General features: G+C 39.4%; 1 protein-coding gene across 1 annotated transcript; it reads left to right on the top strand.

Moving 5' to 3' along the window:
- The first annotated feature begins 2,433 nt into the window (after nt 1–2,433).
- Nucleotides 2,434–7,137, top strand: nfkbil1 (nuclear factor of kappa light polypeptide gene enhancer in B-cells inhibitor-like 1). Its single transcript, XM_046861426.1, has 4 exons — nt 2,434–2,947; nt 4,513–4,625; nt 5,143–5,257; nt 6,468–7,137. The coding sequence occupies exons 1-4, from the start codon at nt 2,674–2,676 to the stop codon at nt 7,028–7,030; spliced, it is 1,065 nt and encodes a 354-aa protein (XP_046717382.1). The 5' UTR covers nt 2,434–2,673; the 3' UTR covers nt 7,031–7,137.
- The last annotated feature ends 8,339 nt before the right edge of the window (nt 7,138–15,476 follow it).

The following is a 15,476-nucleotide window of genomic DNA, read 5'->3' on the forward strand; positions in this document are numbered from 1 at the left end:
ACACCTCCTGCTTTCAAAACATTTTCACTGTACAGCATTTTCTTTCCACACCTGCTTAAAACCTTTGAACAGTATTGTATAGTACTGAGGAATCCTCTACTGAGGAGGTGGTAGCTCAGTGGTTAAGATGTTGGCCTGAAGGTCATGAGTTTGTAACCCAGCGCCACCAACACTTCACTCTCGTGCTCTTCAGCAAGGTTCTTAACCCTCAAATACTCAGATATATGAATGAGATGAATGTAAGTTGCTCTCGATGAGTGTCTGTCAAATGCTATAAATGTACACACACAAATGACAGACAGACAGACAGACAGACAGACAGACAGACAGATTTTTTCAAAAGCAGGAGATTTGATGTTGGTCATTCAAAGAAGAAACAGGCTTGAGTGAAAAAATACATACAAATACATAAAGGGGAAGGAAACTAGTTTGAGAGACGCCCATTAGTCTCTATAATAAAAATAATAATGATGAGGATGATGATAATGATGAGATGAGATGAAAAATATCGGTATATTCTATCAGTGACAAGTACTTGGTATTAGATTAAAAGGAATATAAGTGATAACGCACCTCTGTAGTGCCAAGTACTATTTTTTATATCATATTAAATATCTAAGATCCTTGTATTAGTGTTTGGGGCACAACATACCATAGTGTAATCATACATTATATTGCCAAAAGTATTGGGTCACCTGGTCATAAGTACGGTATGTGATTTTTGCTCTTATATTCCCTCCACTCGTCTGGGAAGATGTTTCACTAGATTTTGGAGTGTGTTATGGATATTTGTGTTCATCAGCCATGAGGGTATTACAAAAGGCAGGTACTGATGTAGGTGAGGAGACCTGGGGTGCAGTCAGCGTTCACATTCATCCCAAAGGTGTTCAGTAGGGATGAGATCAGAGCTCTATAGCAGGCAAGATCTTCCTCTCCAAAGCATGTAAACCAGATTTTCAAGGAGCTCACTTTGTGCACAGGGGCAACGCCATGCTGGAACAGGTTTTAGGTTTCCAAGTTCAAGTGAATGCGAAGTTTTATTAGAGCACATCTAAAGACGTCAGGTACAATTGAGTACCTCCAGTTTTGTGATAACAGTTTGGAAAAGAACCAGATATAGCAGGAAAGGTCAGGTGACCCAATACTTTTGGCATATAGTGTATGTGTAGTAATACTGTATATAGACTAGTATTTTGTGTAGTTAATAATATTATTATTAGTATTAGTATAGTATATAAGCATTTGTACTGATTTTGCCTTGTCTTATTCTACTGTCTATTGTGCTGTTTGTTACCTGTCTTGAATGCTGGCAGTTATACGTTACATCTCCACATTAGATTCTGGAGTATCGCAATTTCATTCTGCTGTGCTTCTTGCGAAGTAAAAAATAAGTTCACTTTGACTTAAGATAAAAAAAAATGTAAAGTTTAAACCATTTTATACAAACCCTATATACATTCATTTTTCAGTAGTTTTTCCTTTACCCCTTAAATGTCTTGCTCAGACTCCAGAAAGGTCACCTGATGGTGTCTAAGGCCTTTCTGGAGTCCGAGCAGAGATTTTAAGGGTAAAGGAGCATAACAGAATAAAGACTGTAATCATTTTACACAGAAATTTGATCAGTTCCAGTATTATCCCATTCTTGAGCCTGAATGTGTAGCCTTGTCATGTCACAGCTCTCGAGTTTGATCCAGAGAGTTCAGGTTACTGACTGTGTGAAGCTTCACAAGCTGCCCCAATGTTCTGGTGGATTTCTTTCAGGATCTTTCATTTCACTTCACTTAAATCACACGCAGTCTCCAAGCATGCAGTGGGACTCTGGGAAGTGGGAGCTCAGTGGTTAAGGTTCTGGGTTACTTTTGGGCCCTTGAGCAAGGTCCAGAACCCTCAGTGCTCCCCGGGTGCTGTATCATGACTGACCCTGCACTCTGACCCCAGCTTCCTAACATCAGTGGGATTTGCGAAGAAAGAATTTCACTGTGCTGCAAAGTATATTCGACAAGTATATAGCACCATTCTTTCTTTCTTTTTCTCTTCCCTCCTTCCATCCATCCATCCATCCATCTTCCACCAGGACGAAGCTGTTAATGATAAGCTGATAATGAAAGAATGAATTGAATAAGTGTCAGTTTGATTTTTGTGATTATGATTTATTATGATTCTTTTTTTACTTTCCAGGAGTAACATTGTTCTGTTTGTATGCATCGTGCCATAAATAAAGATATTACTAGAGGTAGACTTTCACATCGACCAGGCAGCTCTGGATATTAATACTCTAATTAAGACTTAATAGTATCTGAGGGGGAAAAAAATGAATGAATAAATGGATAAACGAACAAAAAAATGAATGAATGGAGAAAGGATGGAATTGTTGTCTGGAAGCAACCTCAGTGAAGCACGACCTCTACTGGTACAAAGAAAAATTACAGCCGGAACTATTCGCCCGGAACGAATTTGTGTGTACTTGAAAGACGCCGGAACTATTTCGCAGCCGTACAGAAAAGTGTTGCCTATGTATGGTTAGTGGAGGGTTTGTGACGTCATAAGACAACTATTTTCCAGTAGCTCTTACCTCGGAAAATACCTCATACCTCGAAAAATACCTCCTTTGTAATTTATTTAACGATGTGTTAGCTATCGAGCAATTGTGGATACTTTCATGAGAAATACAAGATGGCGTCCCGGAAGCAGAAGAAGGTTTGGCGTTATGTGGAAGAAGGAAGTCTGCTGAAACTGAAGTCGTATCTGCGGAAACACAGAGATGTGGAGGTGAATTTCGCTCAGGGGAAGAGGAGGAGAGGAGTGCTGCATGTGGTCTGCTCTCACGGGGACGACGCGCTGCTCAGGCTGCTGTTAAAGCACGGAGCTGATCCGCTGCACAAGGACCGGAACGGGGACACGCCGCTGCACCTGGCCGCCAAGAGAGCCCTGAAACACGGCAAAGCAGGTGAACTGAGACCCAGAGGGCTGTTTAGAATTTGTTCAGGGGGAAGTATGGATTGAAAGTAAGATGGATTATCTGTGTAAAGCTGATTTGAGACAATGTTCATTGTTAAAAGCGCTATACAAATAAAAATTAATTGAATTGAATTGAAGTAGCTCGAGCTTGTACTACAACACCCTATGACGTCACTGCTTTGGTTGCACAGGCATTGAATTCGCTTTATATTAGTGATGGGAAGATTTCGAAGAGATGATGAGAGAGGTTTAGGAGAGATGGAAGTGAAGTTTATAACCAGGTTGTTTAATAAGATTTTGGAAGGTGAGAAGATGCCTGAGGAATGGAGAAGGAGTGTGCTGGTACTGATCTTTAAGAATAAGGGAGATGTGCAGACCTGCAGTAACTACAGGGGAATTAAGATGATTAGTAACACCATGAAGTTATGGGAAAGAGTAGTGGAAGCCAGGCTGAGAGAAGAGGTGACCATCTGTGAGCAGCAGTGTGGTTTCATGCCGAGGAAGAGCACCACGGACGCAATATTTGCTTTGAGAATGTTGATGAAGAAGTTTAGAGAAGGTCAGAAGGAGTTGCATTGTGTGTTTGTGGATTTAGAGAAAGCGTACGACAGAGTGGAGAGAGGAGTTGTGGTATTGTATGAGGAAGTCTGGTGTGTCAGAGAAGTATGTGAGGGTGGTGCAGGACATGTATGAGGACAGTGTGACAGCAGTGACGTGTGGAGTAGGAACGACAGACTGGTTCAAGGTGGAGGTTGGACTGCATCAAGGATCGGCCCTGAACCCTTTCCTGTTTGCAGTGGTGATGGACAGGTTGACGGACGAGGTCAGACAGGAGTCTCCCTGGACTATGATGTTTGCGGATTATATTGTGATTTGTGGTGAGAGTAGGAAGCAGGTGGAGAAGCGGGAGGTGGTAGCTCAGTGGTTAAGGCATTGGGCTTTGGATCAGAAGATCACAGGTTCAAATCCCACCACCACCACCAAGCTGCCACTGCTGGGCCCTTGAGCAAAAAGCCCTAAAAAAAAAAACCCTCCCCTGCTCAGTTGTAAGTCGCTCTGGATAAGGGCGTCTGCCAAATGCCGCAAATGTAAATGTAAATGAGAGGAGCCTTGAGAGGTGGAGGTGCGCTGGAGAGAAGGGGAATGAAAGTCAGTAGGAGTAATGAATGAGAGGGAGGGCAGTGGAGTGGTGCGGTTGCAGGGAGAAGAGGTGGAGAAGGTGGAGGAGTTCAGGTACCTGTGGTCAACAGTGCAAAGTAAAGTGTGTTAGAGATGTGAAGAAAAGAGTGCAGGCAGGGTGGAGTGGGTGGAGAAGAGTGACAGGAGTGATTTGTGATAGAAGAGTATCTGTGAGAGTGAAAGGGAAAGTTTATAGTTCGTTTCTCAGCGTTGAGCTGAAATTCAATATTTGAATAATTGAAATTGAATATCACTCCAGATGACTGTTTGCTTTTAAATAACCCTTACAGAGCTTGAACGTTCGCTTCGGCTCATCGTCTTGTTATATGGTGCAGACTTTAAACCGAATTTCATGTTTTTTTTGGTTTATTACAGACTACGACGATCTGGTGGTTCCTTTGCGTAAACACTGTCCCGCTGCACTGAGTGTACGCAACAATGCCGGAGTCACTCCTCATGAACTGCTTCAAGGCCTGAGCTTCGAACAGGTACGACACGATCCGGTCACAACAAAGAGTTTACTGGTCTCTCGGTCTGGTATTTCATAAAACCAGCATGATTTAACACACATCGTTTATCTTTTCAGCTCATAACTGTTTCTAAAAAAAAAACTGTATGAGCGAAAGTATTGGAACGCCAGAAATCTGTGGATGTTGTAGTATAAAATGTTCCTTTTACTTGAACTAGGAGACCCTAGTGCACAAAGTATAAGGTCTCCTGCTATTGAGCTCCAACCCTGTTGGACACATTTGAGATTAATATAAACACTGGCTAAACCTCAGGCCTCCTCAAATCACTTATATCAGTACCTGACTGTACCAACACCCTTGTGGCTGAGTAGAAGATTATTCCCGAGGAGTGGAGCTTATTATCAGAGCAAATGGGGGCCGAATGCGATGATTAAATAGCATTTCCAATTTTATGGTTGGGTGTCCACAAACTTTTGAGATGGAAATAAAACCAGTGAAGCACTATATTTACATGTATTTGTGTGTGTCTGTACAGAAATGGAGACCGAGCAATTTTGCTCGGAGGTCTGATCCTGAGCAGGAGTGGAGGGAGAAGCTGCTGGGCGAATGCCAGGACGAGTTTTTTGAAACATTCGGGCAGTATGATGAGGGTAAGATTGTAGAAATCACATTTTATGTTGTGACATCCCATGATCAGAGCATTGAAAATTGCTGCCTTCATGGTGTGTAGAATTCTGGAGAATAGTGAATTTTTATTTATTTTTATTTATTTTTAGCATTTGAGTTGGCTATTATAATTTTCCCAGTTGCTTTGAAACATTTCTCAGATCGGAATTGAAATTTTCAAAACGTCTTGTTCAACCTCAACCGATTTGACTTTGTAATGTATTGAAGTTAAAGTAAAAGTCTCCCTAAATGGAAATACAGTAATCCAGTAAACTACAGATACCCGAAAAAACTACGTAAGTACAATAACGAATTACATTTACTGTTTTTCCGGCTTTCGGTCCTCTCACTGTAGGAGAGCGGCCTCTAGAGGCGAACCACTGACACCACACGCTGTTTGTTTTTACACATGAGACTGCGGCATTTTATTAATTTATAATTAATGATCAATTTTGTAATTGATTGTGAAAAATTATCAATTATTTATCATGTCGATCAAAATATATGATACCGGTTCTCACCAAAACATCTAGGCATCAGTTCATTGAAGGCAAAATTGTCAAACCAGTTGTCATTTTTATAGTCGAGCTTAAATCGTTATAATATTTAAATAGTAATAATAAAATGTATATTAAATTATAGTTTTTGTCATTTTGTCTCGAATTGATGAATTGGGCAAATGAATCTTGAACGTCTAATGAAGGCGAGTGAACGGACAGACAGAGAAAAACGCAGAAGTACAATTTCTGAAAACGAATGAACAACAAAGAAACGTATGAACACTAATACAGTGCAGTAAAAGTGTGAATCCTGTCTGGTCTCTTGCAATTAATATCCCACATGCAGTAATGTGAACATTTGTGCTGTTGAGATTCAAAGATGCCACACAGAAGACATTCAGCCTTCAGTCACTGTAATCCACTTTGCGAATATTATGAACAATTCAAGAACTGCTCCATAGCAACCGAGAGAAACTGTTAAATGTTTAATGAAATGACACATGTTTATACAGGGATGTGCCTCACTCCCAGGTCTGCGCACTAAAATCAGGGTTTGTTAAAAACTCACAGGGCAATTTTTTAAAAATAATTTTTTAACATTTTTCCCTCATATGATATTGAAGCAGATATAATTTAGAATCTTGGGAGTTGAATATCTCTCCGTGCTTTTTTCACATTTTCTGTGTATTTCCAGACTTCCTGAGATACGATGAAGACGAGGCAGACTTTGCTGACTGGGCTGACCGAATCAGGAGCGAGTACGAGACCAAGCGGCAGGCCAGAGCGACTGCAGACAGGAAGGGAAGGCGGAAAAAGGAGGAGAAAAACGAGGAAGAGGAGGAGAGGCAGCGCAGAGAGCTGCACGCCCGGCTGGAGAAGGAGCACCAGGAATACCTCGAGCGTGCCTCGCGTAAAAAAGACGAGACCCAGACGAGGAAGAAGAGGCGCTACGAGGAACGCTGCGACGCCGTCTTCGTCAGCTCCTCCTCCGCAGGAGTCCTGGGATACGAGGACATCCCCTGGCCTGCACCACGCGGCTCCGTGAACGACATGATCGCGGTCATCCTGCACGGTGTCGATCGAACAGACACAGACGCTTTCCGGAAGTTTCTGCGCCGCCAGCAGGCTCTCTGGCACCCGGACAAGTTCGCCCAGCGCTGTGGTGGACGGCTCCAGGACCGAGACAAGCAGAAGATCACGGGCACGGTTACGGCTCTCTCCCAGGAGCTGAACAGGCTGGCGCAGAGTCTTCGCTGATGCTCAGGTGTTTTTTTTTTTTTGAGGGATTCTTTTACACTTGATGGATCTGGTTGGCTGCAGGCAGTCAAACATACAACAACGAATAAATATTATTAACTTTTTAATATTTTAGAATGTGTGTGCTTTTTTTTATTTTATTTATTTTTTCCAATAATAATCACAGACTCAATGTTTACGTTTTCAAATAAATGTAGGTGTGGAAAAAATTCTATTTCAGATCAGTTCTTGAATAAAACCACTAATGAAAAGACAAATATTCTATTGCTTTTTCTGAATAACTTATAATTTTAAATTATTCTAAACTACACTATATGGACGAATGTATTGGGACATCAGACTTTTCCACCTCTGTGTTTCTTCCTATAGGGGAAATGGGCAGCTCAGTGTTTAAAATTCTAGACTTCTGATCAGAACGTTGTGAGTTCAAATACCACCATCACTATGCTGCCCCTGCTGTGGCCTTGAGCAATGGCTTTACCCTCAACTGCTCTGTTTTATGAATGAGATCATTGTGAGTCAAACACCGATTGATATCTATTACAATTAGCATGAACCCAAAACCTTCTTTTCAACTAGTTAAAAAAAAGTAATAAAATTGCGTAAATAAAGCTACGGGTGTAGTGGCGAGTTCGAGTCAGGAGATTCTTCCATTATTTATTCTAGCCGTAACTGACCTGCTCGCATTTATACACCACTGTTCCTTTCTCACACTGTCTGTCTGTCTGTCTGTCTGTCTGTACAGAACTATAACGACTTTTTTGGTCTACAGAAAGTATTTAGTTATGTATGACTAATTTCAAGAGGAAGTAACTGCTGATTGTAAATGTTTACAGGGAATTATTTGTTTCACAGACATTCAACACAAGAACGATAATTGTGATGTTATATAACAGTACATAAAGGTAAGGTTGTAGTCAGGATAGAATTGTCCTGTCCAACACCAAGATGAAGGCAAGTCAAGCTTGGGGAGAAATAAAACTGAGAAACGAAGAGGAAACCAAATCCATTACAGTAAAGTTTCATATACAGAATACACCAAACTGCAAATTCTTCAATTACTAACTTGAGACCAAGCCTATTTTTAATGCAGCAGGTTGCCCAAGACCAAGGTGAATCTGTTTGTGGACACCTGACCAGAAGATTGGTATGTGCTTTCTGAAAATCCAATTCCACATTTACTCCCTATTTGCTGTTTTGGTAATCTTCACTCTTCTTGGAAGATGTTCTAGATTTTGAAGTGCGCTTGTGAAAATTCATGCTAACAAGGGTGTTAGTAAAGTTGATGTAGATGCGGGTGAGAAGGCCTGGGGTGCAGTCAGCATTCACATTCATCCCAAAGGTTTTCAGTAGGGTTGAGGTAGGTGCTCTATAGGAGGTCCTCATGAACTTCCTCTCCAACCCAAGCAGATCTTCATGGAGCTGGATTTGTGCACAAGGGTGGTATTGTCATGCTGGAACAGGTTTGGGTCTCCTAGTTCAAGTAAAGGTAAAATCCCACATATTGTAGATACAGTGTATTTTTAATGAATAATAAAATGTGAGAAATAAAGAGAAGAGAAATAAACCACATCGGAACAGAGTTTTCATAGTAAAATAATTAATTTCAGGTTGTAACAGTAGCTTTAACTCATTACTTCAATAATTATTGTCTTGTAAAACCAAAACCCAAACATTTTATCTTTACAACACACACACACTCTCCTGAACTGGAGGCTTGTCTGATGTGAGTGATGTCAATCACAATTACAATTACATTCCTATTAGCATATTAGGCCACACCCAGTACACAGTATGCGTTCCATTACATTTATATCTTGACTTGATTTTCATCTAATCTTTTCTTGGATTTTTAATCGTGAATATTTTTGTGAATAAAGCATCAAAGCTTTATTGTGTCATTATAATGTATTTTCAATCCAAAAACATGAAATGTCTAAGTTTACACCCTTTCAGACAAAGGGACAGGCAGATGGCGTCCTCTGGGACAATACAGCCCAGAATATATATTCAGAGGTGCTCGGGTTGCCAGATTGTAATTAAATCCGCTAGACCTTAAAAGTGATGTAAAGAAGAAGAAGAAGAAGAAGAGCATTTATTTGTTACATATACATTACAGCACAGTGAAATTTGTTCTGCGCATATTCCAGCTTGCTTAGAAGCTGGAGTCAGAGCGCATGGTTGGCCATGATACGGCGCCGCTGGAGCACAGAGGGTTAAGGGCCTTGCTCAAGGGCCCAGGAGTGGCAGCTTGGCGATACCAGGGCTTGTCTGGTGAATAGGTTGTATTTTGTTTAATTTTTATGTCTTTTGTCATGTTATTAGACAAATATTGATTCTGAACTGCTCCAGATGATGTAGGTGGCACAGTTTTGATGGTAGCGTAGAGGTTTGGAGTCTTAACTGGGTTTCTTGCTTTAGTAAAATGGTCTTCACCCCTTCATGTGTGAAATAACTCTCTCTCTCTGTAATGCCACGTGTTGTTATATTGTGTTTTTGTATTGTATTGATGGTTTCTATAACCGCGACGTGATTGTGTTGGTATTAAGAGGTGGATTAAGTCGGGTACGTCCCCACTGAAGGCCCAGGTACCAGATGACACATTAACAATGCACTGATACAAACAGATGTTTAAATAATAGTTTTGGAATTTTTAGAAATTATAATTACAGCCAGATGTAAAAAGTACCACATACAGGTCAGCTGTTTCTCTTTATTTAAACCACAATATTCTTTTATTGTTATATATATTCATAAGAAAATATGTGAAAATGACCAAAGATATGTTTTTTTTTAACAAAAACTATTTTGTAACACATTTGGAAGATTTGGTGTATTAAACTGTAGACAAACTGTGGCAGAGCATCTATTTGTACCACCGATTTGTATACTGTGTTGTGTCATTTTTGTTTGTTTTTGTTTTTGTGAGCTTAATTTCCCGCAGGACTGCAGACAATCCAGAGAACAGGAAGAATGTCAGGACGCCTCGGAGTCGATGGTGCAGCGATTCTCCTGCGATTACATTAAAACTCATGAAGACCACGCAGTCAGTTCCTTCCTGGCTACAATTTGAATTTATCTGTTAACGCTTTCATTGTGTTCTCAGGCTATTCACTTATACACAATTGTGTTAACAGTGTGGATAAAAGAAAGAAACACAGAGGGAGAGATAGAGTTGGAATAGAAAACAAGGTAGTTTTAAAATTCAGCAAAATGTAAATGTCAAGACCACAAAGTCTGCATTTCTAAAGATGTCACAGAAGTTGAGTTTTTTATTCCAATATTTCTGAACCATATAATTTAATTCAATTCAGCTCAGTTTAATTTGTATGGCACCTTTAACAATGGGCATCGTCCCAAAGCAGATTTAAAGACATAAAAAGGGTTATAAAATGTGAATTTATATGTTTAGTCTCTATAAGTTTTATCTCTAATGAGCGAGCTAGTGGTGACTGTGGCAAGGAAAAACTCCATCCTCATCTTTGTGGCAACAAAAGTCCATATATTACAGTTCCATCATTGCTAAGACGTACTGTTCAGTCATGGGCGTTTAAATGCAGAACTAAATTGCAGTCCTGATCCATTGTAGCAGACGGTTTATATTAATTACAGTCCAAATCCATCCTCATGATTCTTGAGTTGCCCAGTAATTTTAATTCAATTCAATTCATTTATTTGTATAGCGCTTTTAACAATGAACATTGTCTCAAAGCAGCTTTACACAGATAATCTGGTGATAATAAATAAAGATGTTCTTTATAAGTGTAAGTTTGTCCCTGATGAGCGAACCGGTGGTGACTGTGGCAAGGAAAAACTCCCTGAGATGGCATAAGGAAGAAACCTTGAGAGGAACCAGACTCAAGAGGGAACCCATCCTCATCTGGGTGGCACCAAATGTCCATTTATTACAGATAAACGATGTTGTGGGGTGCAGTGATGGTGATCAGAAGCAAACTGTAGTCCTGAGTCAGTGTAGCAGATTGTTGACATTAACTACAGTCCAAATCCATCCTCAAAGCTCCCGTTCTTACTCCGGAATTTCATGGAACCACCCAAGGCTTGATGAGAAATCACCCCCAGCTGAGAGGCAGGAGCTGTGGTCACTGGAACCTCAGGAACATGTTTAACTCGACTGAGAGATTTGCTCCAGCTGCGATGTTTCATGGGTGACTCTGTGCTCTGGGGTATGAGATATGTACATTTGGGAATGTAGTAACTCTGAACACAACTCTGGGTTACCAAATCAAAATGTTTTGGGTTCAAGCCCTATGACATCAGAGTTGCTACTGTTGGGCCCTTAAGCATGGCCCTTAAACCTCTGTTCTCTAGGAGTGCTGTATCATGGCTGACCCTGTGCTCTGTCCCCAGTTCTAAACAATAGAGTATATATGACAAAACTGTGTCATAGTTTAAATGTGATCATTAAAAACCTAATTTTTACTTTCTTCTGCGTTTTAAAAGTTGCGCATGCGCGACTAACACCAGGTTGAACACCGAGACTATAGAGTCTACAGAAAAGAAGGAAAAGAAAACAAGGGTTTCTTCGTGGTGTATCTGGCAACCCGTCAGAGAGCTGTCGCGCTCCAGCTCTTTACAGGAGGGAGATTCTCCATCGCGCCCCGTTTTAAACCTTCAGCATCCTCCAGCATCTTCTGATCCTCATCCTTCCTTGTCGGTTTGCTGAAAGCTCAGGCTTTGCTGCTGGTTGATCTCCTGTCGCTCTTCTTGTTTCTCTCTCTTCCATGGCGAGGCTGAAATTAAAGACACAGAGCTCCATGGATTCATGAGCGCAGCTCTGGAGAAGGTAAGACACTGCAGCGGCTTTCGTTCAGGCCGCATGCTGATGCGGAGCTTTTTCAGCTTCCTTCAGGCTCGAACCCTGCACCATGGTACCATAATGATGTTCCTGTTTGAGCTCCTGGTCATTAGACACACCCTGGTGCTCATTATTATTATTATTATTATTATTATTATTATTATTATTATTATTATTATGACTGTGATTTTCTTTTATTTGGTATTTCTGTCATTTCTAATTTAACAGACATAACAACCAGTTTCCATCAACCCAAATAGTTAGTAATGTTTGGTGCAGGAACTTTTTTATTTTTTATTTTTACGTTTTATTTTAATGACAGATCAATTCAAATGTATGCTTATTACGCATGCGCACATTTGCAGGTTTACAATCCCCCAGCCCAGAGATCAAGCCTCGTTATTACTTTATTACTTTATCATTATTATTAGCTTTTTGTCTTATTTTGGCTTCCTCAAGCTAATTTTTTTAAATATAAATATGCCATTTTTCTTATAATAATTAAACATAATAATGCATTCATTATTAATACTAATAATTAATAAATTCAACAATGAACATGAAACAAATTTGTTAATTGTCATATTCTTTGCTATTTGCTTCTAAATAGGAATTGAAATGCTTCAGGACTTTTGAATAAATCGGTGAAAAAAAAAAAGATTTATAATAAGTAAAGGAAATTTACTTAAAGATTTATGTATTTTCATAATAACCCATAAAAATACAGACGTATAAATAAGGACTCGAGCTTTTCGAGGCTGTATGACTTCAAGAAATTACTCCAAATGGATGACGTTTAAAGCCTTTATCCCAGTTGCCAAGCTGTGAATGGACGGAGTTAAGTTCACTTTTTTTTTTTTTATAGATTTTTTTAAAAGAAGACAATTAAAAGATAATGAAAATGTTGGACCGAACCAAAATATTTTTTTCTACCTGCAATTACTCATTTAAATAATAAAAAACAATAGAAAGGATAATTGTATGAGGGTCGTTTCAGCATTTGTGGATTAAAAAATAAATATTAAAAAAATATGAACATAGTTATTTATATATATATATATATATATATATATATATATATATATATATATATATATATATATATATATGTTTTAATATTTTATATTTAAATTGTTACTGCCCTAAAATCTCTAGTTCATACACTTGTCTGATACATTTTGTATCACGAGTTCAACAGAGACATGTTTAAAGTGTATGGATTTTATTATTTTGGCCAAATGCCTCTAAGAAACCCATCAACCCTCAGAGTTTAAAAATGCAGACTGGCAACATTTGGTGAAAATTTAAGGGATTTTTGAATCTCTGTGACATCATTAACATCAAAATGACAATGGATGATCTCATTGAGAAGATCAAACTTCATGGTTGGCAAATATATGAAAAAAAAAACCATGCACCATCAGTTTTTTTTTTTCAGAGAACTCGACAGGGACTTCTTCTGAACCAGAAGTTCTCAGGAAAGTAAAGCAAAGAACACAAAAGCCACACCATGGTGGAGCTCATGAGCAGGCATGAGTAGGGAGGTGAACTGTATCTACTGCAGGAGAGGAAGCTGTTAAGGAGAGCTTAGTGGTTAAAGCATTGGGTTTTTGTGAGTTCATATCTCAGCCACAGCAAGCTGCTACTCCTGGGCCCCTGAGCAAGGCCCTTAACCCCATTTCTGCTCAGTTGAATGAATTAAATAAATGTAAGTCGCTCTGGATAGGTGCATCTGCAATAAATGTAAATGTTTGGTTTGATCTAACGATTCGGACTGAAACATCCTCTAGCATCATGCTGAACATCTTGACCTCATTCTCAACCATATCAAGAAAACTTTTTTGAAGTTAGTTTTGTCAGAGGATGGAGACAGACATTTGGTGCTATAGAACTATAGACCATTGATAAAATGGTGAGTACTGGACATGATGTACGTAATGCGAAGGCTGTTGGTGTTTGGAGGCCACTCTGTGTAGCTGGGGATGGTTTCACATCAACGGCTTGGAGATCCATGAAATTATTACTAATACAAAAGGAGCTTTGAGGATGGATTTTAAATGTACTTAATGTCAACAGTCTGCTACACTGACTCAGGACTACAGTTTGCATTTCATCACCTCACTGTACCCCACAACATCGAACACAAGGATGAGGTTCCCTCTTGAGTGTGGTTCCTCTCAAGGTTCCATCTCAGGGAGTTTTTTCTTGCCACAGTGGCCACTGGCTCACTAATTAGGGACAAACGTATACTTAAAAAAGAACAACCTTATTCCTTCTTTCTTATCACATTATCTGTGTAAAGCTGCTTTGAGACCAATGTCCATTGTTCAAAGCGCAATACAAATAAAAATAAATAGAATTGAATTGTTGGTCAGAGTGACACTTCCGTGTCCTGTGTGATGAGTGAAGCTTTTAATAAGGCCACTGAAAACATGCCAGAAAACAGGACATCTGTTTCCATCAGCGATACGCAGTCATGTCAGGTTTTTACCAACACACCCAGAACAGCTGATGCCTCACGATGTGAGCCATTGCCAAGTCACTCTAGTGCAGTTGTTACAACACACAGGGATTCACTTTCACGCAGCGTAAAACACCTTACAGTCCATCAGGAACTCATTTTGCAAGCTCTGGTGTACTTAGTGCTTTGCACCCTTGAATATTAAGGCTACACTACGAAGGCTACACAACTTTTAGCATTTAAGGGAAGACAAGATATGGTACACTATATGCACAAAAACTTTCCAGGCAGCTGTTGTTCTTTTACAAACTATTAATCAGAGGCACATAATTGTATATTAGGTCTTTGGATGCTTTAGAATGAAATCTCCACTTTACTTGAACTGAGACCCATGACAATGCCCATGTGCACAAAGCTAGCTCCATGAAGATCTGCTTTACATGGGTTGGAGTGGAAGATCTTTAGCTATAAAGCTCTGGCTATTGAACCCTATTGAACACCTTTGAGATGAATTGGAAATTAAGCTTGGTCTGTATCACTGGGGTCTGTCTTGTCTTGAGTTTAGCGTGTTTATTTTTTACTCAGTAACAGATATGATTTAAAATGTAGTTAAATACAATACTGTAAACAAAACAAACTTAAGTAAAAATTAACAGATTTATAAACTACTTTAAAAAGTAGAAGTACATAAAAACTTCTCAATTACAGTAATGCCAAAACCTCTGCCAAAGATTCTCCAAAGAGTCTTCACTGTGAGCGTTTTTGTAACATTCTGGGCCGAAGCTGTAAAAAAAACAAAAAACTTTTTGATCTGGTTATTAAGTAGGCTAGTCATGTTTATAGCGGAAGGCTTTGGCATCACTTTGGGTAACAGTAATTCTGGAGAAACAAGACAGAAATAACCCAGGCTGCTTGAGGAACGAGGCATCGATGAGAAAATGTAGTGTAATGTCAACACTAAATTACAGTTTCTCTCAGTTGCTTTGGAGCACTTCTCGAATCATCCTTAATATTTGCAAATCAATACGTGCATTTCTCGAAACATTGTGTACAAACAGCACAACACATTGGATTCCTTGCAAAAGCCTGTACTTTTCTCAAAATCCAAAAGTAAGTATTTGTGTCAATGAACATCTCATTCACATCAGAATGAAAAGTCTCTTAGTCAT

This window comes from Silurus meridionalis, chromosome 11, assembly GCF_014805685.1.
Source record: "Silurus meridionalis isolate SWU-2019-XX chromosome 11, ASM1480568v1, whole genome shotgun sequence".
NCBI lineage: Eukaryota > Metazoa > Chordata > Actinopteri > Siluriformes > Siluridae > Silurus > Silurus meridionalis.

Coding starts and splice junctions, on each gene's coding strand:
- nfkbil1 (XM_046861426.1), top strand. CDS start 2,674: ATGGCGTCCCGGAAGCAGAAGAAGGTTTGGCGTTATGTGGAAGAAGGA. Junction 2,948..4,512: donor CCTGAAACACGGCAAAGCAG/GTGAACTGAGAC, acceptor GGTTTATTACAG/ACTACGACGATCTGGTGGTT. Junction 5,258..6,467: donor ATTCGGGCAGTATGATGAGG/GTAAGATTGTAG, acceptor GTGTATTTCCAG/ACTTCCTGAGATACGATGAA.